This window comes from Littorina saxatilis, linkage group LG1 (genome assembly GCF_037325665.1).
Source record: "Littorina saxatilis isolate snail1 linkage group LG1, US_GU_Lsax_2.0, whole genome shotgun sequence".
Taxonomy (NCBI): Eukaryota; Metazoa; Mollusca; class Gastropoda; order Littorinimorpha; family Littorinidae; genus Littorina; species Littorina saxatilis.
Window position 1 is genome coordinate 101,594,619 of NC_090245.1, and position 17,149 is coordinate 101,611,767.

Here is a 17,149-nt window from a genome sequence, read left to right on the forward strand (position 1 = left end):
CATAAATCGAAAATTTTATTGTAAATTTTCATTTAATAAATATACCTACCCGAATCACATGTAGCATTGACACAATCGGAGATGCTAGGTTCTGAAAAGGCTAACCGTCTAAGGGAAGCAACCCCAACCACAAAAAGTGTAAACGTAGCCATGGTAATGACCATACACCCGGGGAGTTACCTCCCATCGTGCATGCCATGTCACTACTGCTACTGAACACGTGGTTCATATCATTCGACCTAAAGAATAAATTCTCCAAATCAAAAGCGGGGTTGGCGGGAGGGAATATACTATGTGATTCGGGTAGGTATATTTATTAAATGAAAATTTACAATAAAATTTTCGATTAAATTACATATTCCTACTCCGAATCACATGTAGCAGATTACAACAACAAGGCGGTGGGAAAGAAAAATCTAACTCACTCAAAAACCTTGCCAAAAACCTGGACCGCTGCCAAAGAATCAGGGCGGTCCCAGTGGGAAAGAAAATCTAACCCACTCAAAAGCCCTTGCCAGGGCTGGCCCACTGCCAACAGGCAGTGAGGGAACCAAGGAAAGTCCTGATTGACAGCCGAGAAGTATCTCAGGCAAAGCGAAAGAGACAACCTCAGAGATCCAGAAAGCTGTGCTCAGCACTTCTTCCAATCTCCTAGCCGTAAAAAACAGCACAGGAATAGACCCAAGCCTTGGATTAATAACCCTGGCGAGCCAAGGGAAAGACAAGCTTCCCCCCCCCCCCTTTTTATTGGAAGGAAATGCTAATGTCCTGAGAAGATCCGTGCGTAAGGTTGTCCCCTCAACTGAGAAGGACGAACCCCCGCGGTGACCTTAAGACAACCATGCCAAAGTCTGCAAACCTTGGGATGTAGTAAAGCCCAAAAGGCTTGTGAGAAAGAAGTCAGCTCAAAATAAGAGTGACCAATCCCCACGAAAGAGCGAGAGAGAGACATCCAAGCACTAAGTACCAGAGTCCACCTCGAAGAGAAAACTCACAAATAGAAGGTCGCCAGTTATCCCCTACCAGTCCCTGCGAACGCAGGGAGAGAGGTAGCACCCGACAGCAGCCACTTACGACTGTGCGTAAGCTACCGGAAGTGAGGACCCACGGTGGTCAAAAACCGATGTGACTGGCAACCATAAACAAAATGGCTAAAAGCCAGAATGTTCCCAAAACAGTCTGCTTGAAGGTAATCGAGAGTGAATCAAAAACCGAAAGCAGAAAACCAAGACTGGTAAACGTAAACCGTGAAGCCAGCCAGCCATAAGACTCCCGAAACCAGAGTTCTCAGGGAAAAAACAGGCAGTTAACTTCCTAGCCAAATCAAGAGCCTACCTGAGTTTGGCCAGAAACCCAGAGCGCGTCTGTCCCTGTCTGAAGACAGAGTCCAACGCGGAGAAAAACGGACAACCGCCCTAGACAAAGTTGCCTTTTGTAGCCGGGCGACTGTAAGGAAACCCGACCCAACAGACGTCATCCGGACTCGCCTCATACTAAGATGAGGAAGAAGAGAGGAAAGGCCCAAGACTGAAGTCACAGGAACCGAACCTTAACTAAACCTCTGCCCGAAGGAGAAGAGTAGCCAAAACCTGAGAGAGAGGAGGAAAGCCACAAAGAACTACTCCTCAAACATCCATTGTCCAAGACAATGCCCCCTCAGGAAAACCTGAATGTAACTTCCGAGGCCAACTCAAGTGAACCTTAAGTTTGGACGAAACACCAGAACGCGTCTGATCACTAGAGAAAGACAGAGTCCGACTCGATGAAAGACAACAAGGACCAAAGTCCGAACGTTTGTGGCCAAACAGGGGTAACCTGAAGCCAGAGAACCCCACAAGCCACAAGAAACGGGAAGGCAACAACCACCATCGCCGCAACGTGGAATGGCTGTTGCCCGGCCAAGGCTGCCTATTGGCTGCCAGCTTAGCTTAACCAGAGGAATGAGCATGCTTCTGCTAAGCATGTTTCTGAGTATGCTAGCCCTACCTTCCTTCAACCTTTGTAAAGCAGTCAGAGACCTGGTGATCTCTACTCGACTGAATCTCTACTGCAGGCAAAGTTTAAGCGACTCTCATTGACTGTTCAGGGAACTGAGAATGCGAAAGAAACGAGTCCCTCCGACACCCGCCGTACGAGCGTAGAGAAGGAAGGGCAGCCTCATCTGCTCCATGCTCACCCTAGCAAGGGCTGGCCAACAGAGTAGAGAAAGGAGGCAAGTTCCAAAGGCTGAATAAGCAAGAAGGAACAAAAGGTGAAGCCCGTGTAGCCGAAGCCAGCCAAGGCTGAGCATGTTCCGGAACTGAACCATAGTAGAAACAGCGGCAGAACCAAAACACTAGAGATACCACCTTCGGGAGGAGATGGCCTAGCCAAAACCTGCAAACCGTGGTACCTACAAAAGGTGACTAAGGAACCGGAAGTAGAAAAACATCCTATCTTCACGGAACGGAAGTCCGACATCGACAACAAGGAAGCCACCAATGTCGATGCACCCAAGGGAAATCCTGAGCCGAAGCTTGAGCTGCGACGGAAATCCAGAACGTGTTCGATTGCTGACTAAAGACTGAGAACCAGAATAGCTCAGCTACGAACGCAAACCGAAGTCACAGTTGCTGGTGGTAAACTGATGAATGAGATGACCGGAAACCGGAAAACCATCCAACCGGAAAAAGACCTGACTTATCCCCCTACTGACGGTCGTGAATAGGGGAAACGTCCAGGGCCACCCGAACTGACTAGGCAGTAAACGCAACACCCAACAGGTAAAGTGAAGACTGCCCCGGCTGAGGCTAAAAGCCTAAATGCCCGTAGGCCAGCCGCTGTTCCTCACCCACCGACCTCCGAAGGAGTGTCAGGAAGAGGAGAAGTGTATCCGAACAGAGCCGGAAATGCAGCAGACAAAACCGCAAAAAACGGAAGCGAAAGATGCATAGAGTAGACTGAGGCCGGAAGCCCAAACGCCCGTAGGCCAGTCCTCTGTCAACTCCAGTCAAAACCGCAACGTGTACTTGAAATGGAGGACTTATGCTTCCAGTAAAACCGGAAACACCACGCCGACAACGGCTGCCGCACTGGTGAAACACAAATGCCCACGACGGAACAAGAGTGAGACAGAACAGAAGAGGACTGGGGCCGGAACCCGAACGCCCGTAGGCCAGTCCTCGATCAACCCCAGACAAGCCACTACGTGCGCTTGTGATGGAGAACCTATGCTTCCAGACAGGAAGTGTAGGAGGCCGAAGCCCCGCCCGGGAAAACCTTCGACGTGACCTCTGCCGCAGCTTAGAGGACAGCGTTAAGCCTTTTTTCCCAATAACCAGCACGTGTGGAATCGCTGACGACAGACTGAATGTCCGACACAACCGGCGAAAAAACCGAAGTCCACGTACTGGTGGAAGGCCGGTGAAACGGCATAACCGGAAAACCGGAAATCCGTCCCCCCCGACGTCGTCCTAACTCATGCCTCGACCAGGCTAAGAGAGAGAAGACGGCAAGTCTGCAGCCGCAGGAACCGGAACGGCAGTCGACGCGACAACCGAAGGTTGAAACGCTGACTACATCGGCCAGAGCTGAGACACCACCTGCCCGAAGGGCTGGCGTTGCTCCTCAGCTACCGACATCCGGGAGGAAGTGGAAGCGAAAGGAGCAGTAAATCCGGGCGGAGCCGGAAAGCACCAGACGAGACCGCGAAAAGCGGAAGCGCCGAATGCGAGGACGGAGGCCGGAAGCCCGAATGCCCTAAAGGCAACGTCCGGTCAACCCCGGAAACGACCACAGCGGGTGCGTACGTCAGAGGACCTATGCTTCCAGCGAGTGCCGGAAGCGCAGCGCCAGAAACGGCTACCGCCATTGCTCCGCCACACAATGGTCTTCGAGGAAGCCAGGGTGTGACTGAACAGAGGACGAATGCCCGGGGGGCAACGTCCGGTCAACCCCGGAAACGACCACAGCGGGTGCGTACGTCAGAGGACCTATGCTTCCAGCGAGTGCCGGAAGCGCAGCGCCGGAAACGGCTACCGCCACTGCTCCGCCACACAATGGTCTTCGAGGAAACCAGGGTGCGACTGAACAGAGGACGAATGCCCGGGGGGCAACGTCCGGTCAACCCCGGAAACGACCACAGCGGGTGCGCACATCGGGGGACCTGGTCAACCCCGGAAACGACCACAGCGGGTGCGTACATCGGGGGACCTATGCTTCCGGCGAGTGCCGGAAGCGCAGCAGTCGGAAACGGCTAGACAACTCCGGAAACGACCCCAGCGGGTGCGTACGTCGGAGAAGTAGCCGGAACCAACTGCCGCCATTGCTCAGCCACACAATGGTCTTCAGTGAAGCCAGGGTGCGACTGAACAGGGGTTTGCGGGTCGTGAACCCGCCGAAAAGAGCTGTGTCCCAGCAGGGACTGTCCGACGGCCTCACGAGGGCCTGTGGACCAGCTCGACTTACTTGAATCGCCAACCACAGCGGTAGAAGACGAAGAAGCAAAACATCCGCCCTAGACAACGTCTCGGCCGGAAGCGTCAAAGAAGCCAACAAGGTGACGTCGCCCACAGACAGCGGGACCAACGGAAGACGCAGGCTTGGAACGCGAAAATTTCTTCACAAAGATAACGCAGACACCTGCAACACCTGATCTGCTAACGGCAGAGAAGGCGAGGAGAAGAAACAGGACGTACAACAGTATATGACTGCCCCACAAAGTGTTTGTTCGAGGCAGAAAGAGTAACGAACAAAACATAACAAACATGTTAAATCCGAAACCACGACCAGTCCTACGGACTGGTAGATACCTGCTAAAGCCTAGCCAAGTAAACCACTGTCAGCAACGCTGATACACAAAATGGCGGCCAAGCGATAAGTTACTGGACAAAATTTAGAAGTCCAAAACGGACGAAAATTAAGCAATAACAAAAATTCCTGTCAAAGTAATGACGAAATATGAAATGGCTTACCAACTAACAAAGCAGAAGGCAAAAACGCAGGTAAAGTAAGGAGAACCTCACCATAACATAGGCCTAGCCACATAAATAAGCTGTCAGGAAAGCTGAGCAACCGAAAGTGGCGGCCTCAAGATAAGTTACTGAAACGCATTTAGGAGTCCAAACGGACAAAAGTCAGCAACTATAGATAAATTCCTGTCAAACTAAAGACAAGAAGGAACAAGCTTACCAACTAAACAAAGCAGCAAGCAAGTAAGAAGGTAAAATAACGTTTACCTCCAAAATACATCGGCCTAGCCACAAAAATCTGTCAACTCATGCTGACAACAAAAATGGTGGCCAACAGTAGTCACTGAAATATCACAGGTCCAAACACGGACGAAAATCAGCAACTACAACAAATTTCCTGTCAAAATAATGACCAAAATGGAAAGAGCTCACCAACTACGAAGCAGGAGGCAAGATAGACGGTAACGTGGCCGGTGGGTGTCAAAACAACACCAAACAGCGCAGCCACAGGGGAGCCCAAAAATCAACAACCTGCTCCCTCGAAAGCTGTAAGGTCGAATGATATGAACCACGTGTTCAGTAGCAGTAGTGACATGGCATGCACGATGGGAGGTAACTCCCCGGGTGTATGGTCATTACCATGGCTACGTTTACACTTTTTGTGGTTGGGGTTGCTTCCCTTAGACGGTTAGCCTTTTCAGAACCTAGCATCTCCGATTGTGTCAATGCTACATGTGATTCGGAGTAGGAATATGTAATTTAATAAGTACTACTGAATCATTGCTACCTTGTTCCTTCCCATGTGCACACAAAAAGCAAAGTACTTTGAAGAAAAAGAAAAACAATAAGGCATGAAGATTTGTGGTAAAATAAAGTGCATGGTTAATGAGAATAAGTCTGTGTGTCCTCATAATTGTTAAATTGTGCACACAAAAAGCAGAATAGTTAAAAGAAAAAAAATAATAAGGCATGAAAATTTGTGGTAAAATAAAGTGCATGGTTAATCACAATGAGTGCATATGCCATATCTGTGTGTCTTCATAAATTGTTAAATTGTGTGTGTGTGTGTATGTGTGTGTGTGTGTGCGTGTGTGTGGGTGTGTGTGAGTGTGTGAGTGTGGTGTGTGTGGTGTGTGTGTGCGTGTGTGTGAGTGTGTGTGAGTGTGTGTGAGTGTGTGTGTGCGTGTGTGTGTGGTGTGTGAGTGTGTGTGTGTGCGTGTGTGTGTGGTGTGTGTGGGTGTGTGTGTGTGTGTGTGTGTGTGTGTGTGTGTGTGTGTGTGTGTGTGTGTGTCAGTCCATGCATGTGCCTGTGTGTGCATGAGTAGGGTAGATATATAGAAAAACATGAATCAGTTTAAAGCAGCAAACACTCTACTGTTAATTGTTGAACAAATAAAAACGTCACTAGCAATTAGAACCAAACACCGGTCAGGGAATAAGATGCACAGGGTATTAGTGATCCGGACACAGCTCAACCATTCATGCAAAGTGCGCTCTAGGGGAAAATCTACTCGGCTGTCGCCCCAACACCGAAAACTGCATTACCTGCCGCGGCATTCAGACTCAAAGTGCTGAACTAAATACCTAGACATGTGAGAAGAAGAATGCAAATCCAGAGATTACACCACAGACGCACAATAAGCGACACCACAGACACACAAACCGTTTATTATTTTTATATATATACGCAAAGCATTGCAATAGATATGAAAATAGCAGGGGTGGGACTCTCTTGTGATGAAAAAAAGAGGTAATCTGTACAATCTGGTGCATTCTGAGATTAAAATTCAAATTGGTTGGATAAGGTAAAAAAACCAATTTTTTTTTATTTTTTAATTCACACAACAATGGTAACATTGTAATGGTGCATTCTTACGTAATGAACCATGTATCCATAATCCAATAGTGGCAATAGTATGATTCAATGCATTGAAGCACAAAATGACTATTCTGAGTTATCAGGAGTTTTCAGTCAGCACAATTCAACTCTCAAGCCTCCAGTGTTCTGTTCCATCTTCACTTCTCTCCATATCATTCAGTCAACAAGTTATAGATACTGTGATGAAATGGGACGCGGAATCCAGCGGAATTCGTAAGTTGTGTCCGCGGAAATCCGCGGAAAAGTCCCACCCCTGAAATAGTCTTTCTTTCTTTATTTGGTGTTTAACGTCGTTTTCAACCATTCAAGGTTATATCGCGACGGCCCTGAAATAGTCTCAATATGAATATGCCTAGACATGTGAGAAGAAGAATGCAATTCCAGAGGTTAAACCACAGACGCAGAAAGCGCTGCTTTTTTTTCTCAACACTGAAACAACACAAAAGAGTAAGATATGCGAAGCATTGCAATAGATAAGAAAATTAGTCTGAATATTTCAACACTGACACAACACAAAAGAGTAAGATATACGAAGCATTGCAATAGACATGAAAATAGTCTGAATATTTCAACACTGAAACAACACAAAAGATAGTCTCAATATGATTATGCCAATTTTTAAGTTGAAAAAAAGAAAGAAACTACAAAGTTTAGCCTCTCAAAGCCTTCCATTACAAAGGGCAAAACCAGACAAAAGAAAGAAAGAGATCAAACAATGAAAGCTGAATGAATGCAGGCAACCTACAGTACCTAGAAGTATCATTAACCAATCGGTCAATCAATCAATCAATCAATCAATCAATCAATCAATCAATCAATCAGAGAATTTCCAAGAATTTATAAACATCGCTCTCCTCGTCAGGAAAGTATATGACTCTTAAACACAGAAAAGTAACAAGTATAATCTGCTACACTTACTCCCCCACTCATTCCTGTTTACAAATCATTTAACTTTTATTACCATAATACACATCTTGTAGCTTTTACAGTATTACCATTTACACAATGTAACTTTAACTACCGTTTACACATCATGTAACTTTTATTACCATTTACTCATAATATAACTTTTATAACTTTTGATGCATCATGTAACTTGCATTACCCTTTACACATCATGTAAAAAAGTGTTTTGTACAACAGCAGAAACTCTTCACTTGCATGCTAGCAGGGAGGCAATCAAGAGTTAACCAGCAAAATACAGTGATGGCGCTAATATTTTTTTCAAACTGGTACACAAACTTTTATGATGAAAACTATCCAGAAAAAAACGGTAGGCTGGTCATTGGAACCAGTAAGAGTCCAACTCAGAGTATGGTTTTGTTGTTTTACAGTCGAAAAAAACGGTAGTTCTAAAAATCAACTGGTAGGTTATACCGGCAGCCAATTATTTTCCGGTATTTTCTCATTTCAACCGGTAAAATACTGGTAATTACCGGTTTAAACGTCAATACTGAAAATATACAAAGGCATAAACTGAGAAGGCTAAACTCATCACACAAAATACTGAAAGACGCTAACCCAATGAATCAAAGTTCAACAGCAAAATGTTGGGACATGCAATGAGAAAGCTGATCACACGATTCTCTATTGAGAAAACACTAAAAGACACTAACTCAATGAAATACAGGTCAACAGCAAAATACAGGCCACGCAGTGAGAAGGCTTAAGCCGATGTCAGATGCAAAACACAAAGCAATGTTTTCAACAAAAACCACATCTAAAAATGTCGGGAAAACAACTGTTTTGAGAGCTGAGGATGTCACACACGAATCGCACAGATGAAACACGCTTCGTGTGTTCACAGACAGACAACAGAGTACTTTCCCTCAACTTGCTTGGATACGTCTGCCCTTTTTTTTCCCCACGTGGTGAAACTGAGTCACATGAGTTGATCGTCCGCGTTCATTGGGTGACAACCAAAACGTGTTTTCACATTTTAGAGCATGCTCCAAAACCCAAAACACGAAACAGTGTTTTCCAAATCGCGTTTGGGGGGGATATCTCATGGCAAATACGCTGTTTTGTGTTTATTTTGCAAGAAAACATTGTTTTGTGTTTTGCGTCTGACATGGCCGTTACACATGACATATTTCTGTAAGAAGGAAAGCAGTTGATGGACACTAACCCAATGAAGCCATCCTGGCCAGGCTCTGTAGCGCGGGCCATGTTGACGGAGAAGCTGTCGCTGTCACACAGACACTGGTAGATACACGATGACAGCGACACTGCCAGGCTCCTCATCGACACCACCTGAGGACAGATCCAAGGACAGATTGTAAAAAAAAGGCCTAGCCTGAAATCTTTATCCTTGTAAAATAAAGTTCAGTCTCACCTGTAACATGGTGATTAGTGTGAAGTTCAACAAGAGCTGTTTCTACAATACAATACACAAAAAGACCAAAACATACTGTACCCATGTCATGTGTTAACGGAGACGATACAAATCACAATGACACTGAGACTGTAGTTTTCCTCGTAAAGTCTGCAAAATCAAATTCTGTCATTTTTAATCACTATTTGGCTCACGTAAGTGTAGCCTATGCGATGCTAACTTTTGTCTGTCTGTGCGTGCATGTGTGCGTGCATGCGTGCGTATGTATGTATGTATGTCTGTGGTAGAAACTTTAACATTTGAAGACGTCACAACATTTGAAGACGTCACATTATGACGTAAGAGGGTTAGACATCACGCGAAGGAATTACTGAAAGTCTCGGTCATTGTTATATTGAGCGGGCCGAGACTAGTTTTTTCTTCGAAATCGGCCATTCAGATCTAGATCTAGTGTCTCGCTTTCTTGCACAGTGTCACCTATGCCGCTTACTCTGTGTGTGTGTATGTGTGACGAAGTGATTGAGTTTGTGTTACTGTTTGTCAATTTCTCACGTGAGCCTTGAAGGCTTCGCCTCTTGTTTGGGGGTAGGGTTAAAAAGAAAGTTGTAGGGTCAGGAGGAAAAAATAGGGTTGGTCGGGTAATCAGAAACATTGAATTTGGTAATGATGATGATGATGCAGCTTCCTGTCCTACAGGCTTTTGTTGGGAGTGCCTATTAAGGACAAGGTAGAGTAATAAGATGGAAATTGAATTGAAAATTTTAAGAGTAAATTTTGATTTGATTAATATACTTACCCGACTCACATCTAGCATTAACCTCTGGTTTAAGTGCCGAGACGCTGAACTACGCTTCACCCCTTAAGGGGAAGTAACCCTAAAAAAGATCAGCCTAGAACCCGTAAACTGGGTCACAGGTCAAGGCCATACCGTCACGTGACTGAGCACGCGAGACCGCCGCCGCTGTAAAGCCAAATGCGTAGCTCAAGAGAACAACGTCTTAGCGCAAAGACCGCTGAGGTAAGAGTGAAGTATTCCAATATAGCGGCGGCAGTCTCGCGTGCTCAGTCACGTGACGGTATGGCCTTGACCTGTGACCCAGTTTACGGGTTCTAGGCTGTTCTTTTTTAGGGTTACTTCCCCTTAAGGGTGAAGCGTAGTTCAGCGTCTCGGCACTTAAACCAGAGGTTAATGCTAGATGTGAGTCCGGATAAGATATGTAATTGAATTTGGTGTTTTTGTGTCTGTGCCTTATACACCCACCTGCTGCATGTTGGACGAGGAGGCAGGAGGGGAGGTGTAGGACGATATGGACTGCAGAAGATCCTGCGACATGCGCTGCAGGTACTGGATGGGGTCGGCGATGACCGTGCGTGAGCTGGCCAGGCTGGCCGACAGTAGGGGGAGGGTGGTGGGGAAGGGCAGCGGTGACTTGAGTTGCTGCTTGGCTCGCTCCTGTTGCAGCTCCTGTAGCAAGAGCAGCAGCTCCATGTGCACCGACGCCAGGCCGCCGCCGCTTGAACCCTGCATCAAGAAACACACAGACATTGACTCGCAGACACCAATAGTGCTACCTGCCATGAAAGGACACCCTTGGGACCAGCCAAAGTGTCCCTACATTGCAGGTGACCTTTCATAAAGGGCAGAATATACCTGCGCAGTTTCAGCGGCACAGACGACGCACTGCATATTATTGATGCTGCGATAGGGATTATGACGAGTACTTGGCCTGTTTTTCTTTCACGCAACGTGTAGCGGGCTGGGATAATCTGCAGTGCGTCGTCTGTCCTGCTGAAGTTACATAGGTGAGCGCCAGTCCTAACAGGTATGCTTTGGTAGAGATAATGTAAAAAGGGACAAGAGAAGGTGTCCTTTTAAGAGAGGTGTCCTCTCATGGGAGGGTCCACATATTGCAGGTACTGCTGTAGTTGATACCAGCTGAAACTAATCTTGGCAAACAAATTATTGCGACAAATTAAAGCATTAATTCCCGTTTCATTTCATTCAATCTTTTTATGCCAGTTTAACAACATAAAGGCCGTTCACTTGCATATCTAGATCACCTTTCTGATAAAAGATTTCTTTTACAGCGATCACATGACCGCCGGGTGCGAAAATTGGAGCAATAATTTTGTGGCCAAGTTTATATACAGTGAACCCCCTCCCCCTTTTAAGACCTAAAAACAAATCTGAGAGAATCAGGTCTCAAAAGGAGAGAGTATTCTTCTTCTTCGTCGTTCGCTCAGACAGCAACTCCGGAGGCCCTGATGAAGGCTGGTGTACGCCGGAGGCTCTCCATGAGTCCATGGAGTTTGTCCCTCATCGGTGTGTCAGCAGGCCAGGTCTCTGCTCGCAAGTTTTGGTGTGTTGGACAGTCCTGCAGGAAGTGTTGCACTGTCATTGGAGATGTGCCACAGGGGCACGATGCAGAATCACCAATGTGGAATTTGGTATACAGGTGATGTTTGAGTCTGCAATGCTCAGTCTCACAATGACCACTTGGTCATCTCTGGGTAGGAGGTAGTAGGCATCCTTTTTGTTGTAGTCTGGGTGTTGGTGGAGCCATCTTCTCTTCTGCTTCTCTTTGACTATAGTCTTGGCCTCTTCATAGGTGACTTCTTGTTCACATGGAGGTAAATTTGAAGAGGTTGTGAGAAGAACATTGAAACATCAAGGTCTTAAAAAAAGGTGGAAGTCTTACATCTGTGTTTTTTTTTAACCCCTTGACTGCCTTATGACGGGTATACCCGTCATGTGCCTGTGCAGCCGCAGCGCCTACGTGACGGGTAAACCCGTCATCTCAGTTCAGGAATTTTCCAGAAATGCTACGTCACTGCTGACACACAAATACCAGCCAATGGCTTGGTAGGATACCTCATTCTCATGAATAAACATAAATGGTGACGCGGTTTTGCGTCTGAAGGCTATTTTCGGCCTTGGCGGCAGGGAAGGGGAGAGAAAGCTTGACTCGTCAAAATGGCTAACGGTGACAGTCGACCGGGCCCTAGTAGGGAAAAACAAAGACGGACTGACGCTACAGGCGGTGCAAATGATTATGGATACTAACAGGGGAAGGGGGAGATCTTCTTTCGGACGATTCGTTGGAAACAGGTAGATGACAGTGATTATGATCCTTTCTTCGAGCAAGCAAAACAGCCACCTGTGTTTGATCCACAGGCACCAAAAGATGCGCCGGACCGATTTTTCAAAAGTTCATATTTGAACATCATTTTAAGCCAAACTAATTATTATTTCCATGTTTAGACACTAAAAACAGATTCTTGGTTCAATTTCCTTTAAAATTAACATAGGTTTTACTTACCTACCTACTACCAGTTTGGAGCTAGAATTTTTTGTGAATTATTACACCCCGAACTCCAACATTCCCTGGCAATCAGGAATGCACATAAGTAAGTTTTGATTGGCAGCGAAAGGGTTAACAGGGGGTACCACTATATAGGGGTGTATTATCACGGGTTACGAAACTCCGCCTGAACGTTTTCCACAACCAAAAGCACCATGGAATGTCATTACTTTTACTTGGTTTGAAAACTGTTGTTTTCTTCGGTCTGTTGTAACATTTACCAGGTTTTCGAACATAGCCACTTGCACCAATACAAGCATACAGCTGAAGGAAACAGCAGGTTTTTGTTGATTTATCTTGTACAATTCTTGGAGAAACAGAAACAAGCAACTCTGTGAACATAGTAGCATAGTAGGGAGGCGGCAGCTATCGTTTGAACCCTGCAGCATCAAGCGAGACTGCATTTAACTGCATTTCCAACAAAAAGAACCAGTAACTTCCGCATTGTATAAACACGCTCGACACAAACCACATGTGCATGTGCACCCCAGTTGCAGTACTCACCCCCCAATGTAAGACTCCCTCCCTTTTAAGACCTTGTTTATTTAGACCTTCTGTTCTTAACCCTCTATAAATTTACCCCCATTTTAAGACCCCCTCCTTTTTAAGATCTGATTTTCTCAGATTTGTGGAGGTCGTAAATCAAATAAACGCTACGTACAACACACATTGTGGGTTAGATAAGTGACAGCGAGTATTTAGCATGCATACCTGCAGGATGCAGTAAGACGCCAGAGTTCTCAACAGGTGTTGGTGCTGTTTCAACCAGCGCTTTCGCTTGCTCAGCCGCCGCTCCTTGAAGTCCAGGTCATGCTTGTCAGCCAGGATGTTCTCATGCAGTGACGCTCGTGACAATGTCCGCTTCCGACCACCTCTCAGTCCGTCCATCTCATCGTCCGAGTCTTGACTCATATCCAGGTCAGCACCGGCTGAAAGCAATCATGGGAAGATCAGCGTCCCTCCAGTCATTATGAGTACAGTGGAACCCCCCATTTAAGACTTCCTCCTTTTTAAGACCTTTTTTTCTCAGACTGTCTGTTCATAACCTCTGTAAATTTACCCCCATTTTAAGACTCCCTCTTTTTTAAGACCTGATTTTCAAAAATATGTTATAAAAAAAAACAAAAAACATGAGAGGGAAAATTACAACAAAGGTATAACTGATTGTACTCAAAAATCAAGATTAACTTATATGTATTCATGTAATATGTACCTCAGAAAACAACTGTCTTCTTCTGAGGAAAGGAGAGAGAGGAAGAGAGAGATGGAAAGAGAAAAAGAAAGAGAAAGGGGGATAAGAGAGAGAGAGAGAGAAAGAGAGAGAGAGACAACCAACAAGGGAGAGACGCTAACACTCCATGTTCACAGAATGTATCTATAGGTGCTGTAGTACATGCAGCAGCTAGCTTACCTTCATGCAGAGGGTTGATCTCCTCAGGCAGGCCGTAGTTACAGAGCACCTTGAGCACCTCCACCTCCTTCTCCAGCCACACGTACAGCTGGTACCTCAGCTGTCCCCCGTCCACCTCGAACCCTGTGGCCAGAGTGCTGAGTTCCTCCATCAACACCTGTAACAGGTCAACCTCTATGCAATACATGTCTCGTTAATGGTACCTCAGCTCTTCCATCAACACCTGTAACATGTCAACCTCTCTGTGATACATGTCTCCCTAATGGTACCTTGCATCTACACCTGTAACAGGTCAACCTCTCTGTGATACAAGCTGTAAACAGCAATGTGGACTTGGGGAAAGCAGTGCAGTGAGGAAACTGAGCTTGAGACTAACATATTGCCATGATGACCTTGAAACAAGCAAAACAATCTCATGCAGTCTGACTTTGAGTCAAACAACACATTACCATTGAGTCACTTACCTTCAGTCCAATAAAACATGACCAAGGACACACTGACCTTGAGATGAGCAACAAATCGCCATAGAAACAGTGACCTTGAGATGAGCAACATATGGCCATAGAAACATTGACCTTGAGATGAGCAACATATCGCCATAGAGACACTGGCCTTGAGATGAGCAACAAATCGCCATAGAAAAACTGACCTTGAGATGAGCAACATATGGCCATAGAAACACTGACCTTGAGATGAGCAACATAGAGACACTGACCTTGAGACAGGCGACGTACTTGTACTGCTGGGCCATGATGTCCACCTTGTTGTCCTGTTTGCCGGACTTTGTGGTAGACTTTTCCTCGCTGCCGTCGCCTCCACTACTGCTGGCCTCCTCCTCCCCCTCTGGCCCGCTCACGTTGAACGTCACCCGGTTCTTATCTCTTCCTCCAGACACTGCAAACATCAGATTACATTCAGTCAATTTAGTACTCACACAGAATGACAGCAACTTTCTTCATATCTCAATTCCAAATAAGGGTCACTAGAAAAGGGATGGTCAAATGCAGATCCTTAAGTAGCCAGAATCAGTTTATAAGGTTTTATTTTCCCATTCTGATGAATAGCTTGAACGATGCTATATATCCATATCTTGCACATGGGGACTTCACTGCTAAGTTTAAAATAAGAACAAAAACAAACAAATCAAGTGAATCAACAAACAAACAAACATCATAAAGAATACATCATAATAACATTAATTTCATATTATGTCTTCTGCTCGAAAAGATTCTACATTGCGAACAAACCAGTTCACACAAAATCAACTCTCACCTCCTCCCAGCTCTTCATTCTCCTCCTCCTCAGTCTCTGAATCCCCACCCAGGCCTAAGTCCAAATCCAGCTCATCGTCAAAGCGCACTTTGTTTGTGACGGGCGCACCCCAGTCGATAGCATCAGCCTTGTTAGCATCAGACGAGGGGGTGTCCCAGTTGTGATCAGACACAGGAGTGTTCCAGTCAAAGTCGCTGGCCTTCTGCGGTCCAGGGGTGCTCCCTGCCATGGGGGTGTTCCAATCGATGTCAGCCGCTCTGTCGGTGGGCGTGCCGTTCATGGGACCGTTGGGCTGGCTGGGGTCCGCCAGTGTGCCTGAAGATATGCTCTCCTGCAAACACGCCATGAGCACACTCTGTTAGTCATTACTCCTGAGTGTGCTACAGTAAGTCTTCACAATGACAATCTGCATGCACACACAAAAAGAGCGTTCAAGTACTAGCAGGTCTGAGTACATACATGATGATCAAGGAGGATGGCAAAATTGAACGCCACATGTTTTGCCTGGATTCCAACTCTGGACCTTCCATCTGGAAGACAGAAGTACCAGCACCGAGCAAACATACCCAGACCTGGGAACCCATGTTTTGCTTTTCGTGTATTCTCAAACAAACTTGGTGTATTTTCAGACCTGTTTACCCCCATAAGTGTTTTGGAGTAATGCTCAGCCCCAAAAATAGTAATCCTGGCACAAAAATAGTAATCATCCAGCATTCGTCGCCAATTACAACGCACATGACAACTGTGTCTGCGAAACGCAATCATGCACATATATCCATCATTCACAAACAAAACACATCAGTCAGTTTTTGTGGTCATCATAATTTCAAAGAAGATCACATCAAAAGCACATGCATCACTGATTCTTTTTCTTTTGCTCGTAGTAGGCCTTTTTCAGTGTGTCAAGCGCTTCTCTACTGTACTTGCGCTTGCCGAATGAGTGAGGGCGAGACTTCACCACTAGAAGGCTCTCCAGCGTCTCATCAGACAGACATGATCTCTGGTCAGTCCTGTGCTTTTTCACCCCATTTTGCCATTGAAGAAAACAATGCCAAACATGTGAATTAATAAAATAAAAAAAATTTAATTTTTAATTTTTTTTATTTATGAAAATCGTAGTCTTGATACAGATAGCGGAATGGCGTATTTTTTGCAGAAAATCGTAATAAATTACGCCAAAATCGTAAGGGTAAACAGGTCTGTGTATTTTCAGAAAAATGAGCATACTCCACACAGCATTCGAACAGACAACTTAAGCATGCGTCTCACGCGTCCATCGCACCGTTAATTAAGTTTATTAATACATTTAAAACAAATTTTGCTTTCAATGTTTACTGACAAAAACTAATCATGACTGTGTCAAAATACTGGATGGGATTCCCGAAGAAAAGTACTCTAGGAATTTTTCTTGTCGTATTTTTTTTCCACTGACCGTACTTATCGTATTCTAGACAATCATGCGTACAAAATACAGCAAAATCGTACGGGATCCCAGGTCAGGATGATCAAGGAGGATGGTACAATTCAACGCCACATATTTTGCCTGGATTCGAACTATGGACCTTCCATCCGGAAGACAGACGTACCAGCACCAAGCAAACATCCCCATGGGAACTGACCTGATCCTGGACTTTCTGGACAGAGTCGTGGTCCCCGTCGCTGTCCTCTGTGGGGGGCAGTCTGGTCATCACCTCCAGGGCCAGCAGGGGGCAGCCGTTCTTCAGGTGGGCTGTTGCCGTGGCAAAGAACAGTTGTCGCTCCCGCCACGTCACGCGGTCGATGGTGGTAATCTTGTCTGACACTGCTACACTGTTGGCCCTTGTAAAACCTACCAATAAGATCCATGATTAGATTTTGATTCTTCTTGCCATTTACCTCTCAACGTAAATCTGAAGTGTTGAACACAGATCCCCCTCCCTCAAGTAAGAATGGTGCATCGTT

At 45.8% G+C, this 17,149-nt stretch overlaps 1 protein-coding gene across 2 annotated transcripts in view; it reads right to left on the minus strand.

Annotated features, from left to right (window-relative positions):
* LOC138947869 (dmX-like protein 2) overlaps positions 1–17,149 on the minus strand; it is a 128,695-nt gene that overhangs the window by 49,684 nt on the left and 61,862 nt on the right. For both annotated transcript variants that reach the window (XM_070319443.1, XM_070319433.1), the window contains exons 37-43: positions 16,828–17,036; positions 15,209–15,539; positions 14,652–14,830; positions 13,937–14,093; positions 13,237–13,454; positions 10,425–10,685; positions 8,957–9,081 (exon numbers count right to left, since the gene is read on the minus strand). In XM_070319443.1, coding sequence (XP_070175544.1) covers positions 8,957–9,081; positions 10,425–10,685; positions 13,237–13,454; positions 13,937–14,093; positions 14,652–14,830; positions 15,209–15,539; positions 16,828–17,036 — 1,480 coding nt within the window. The remainder of the gene's footprint in view (positions 1–8,956; positions 9,082–10,424; positions 10,686–13,236; positions 13,455–13,936; positions 14,094–14,651; positions 14,831–15,208; positions 15,540–16,827; positions 17,037–17,149) is intronic.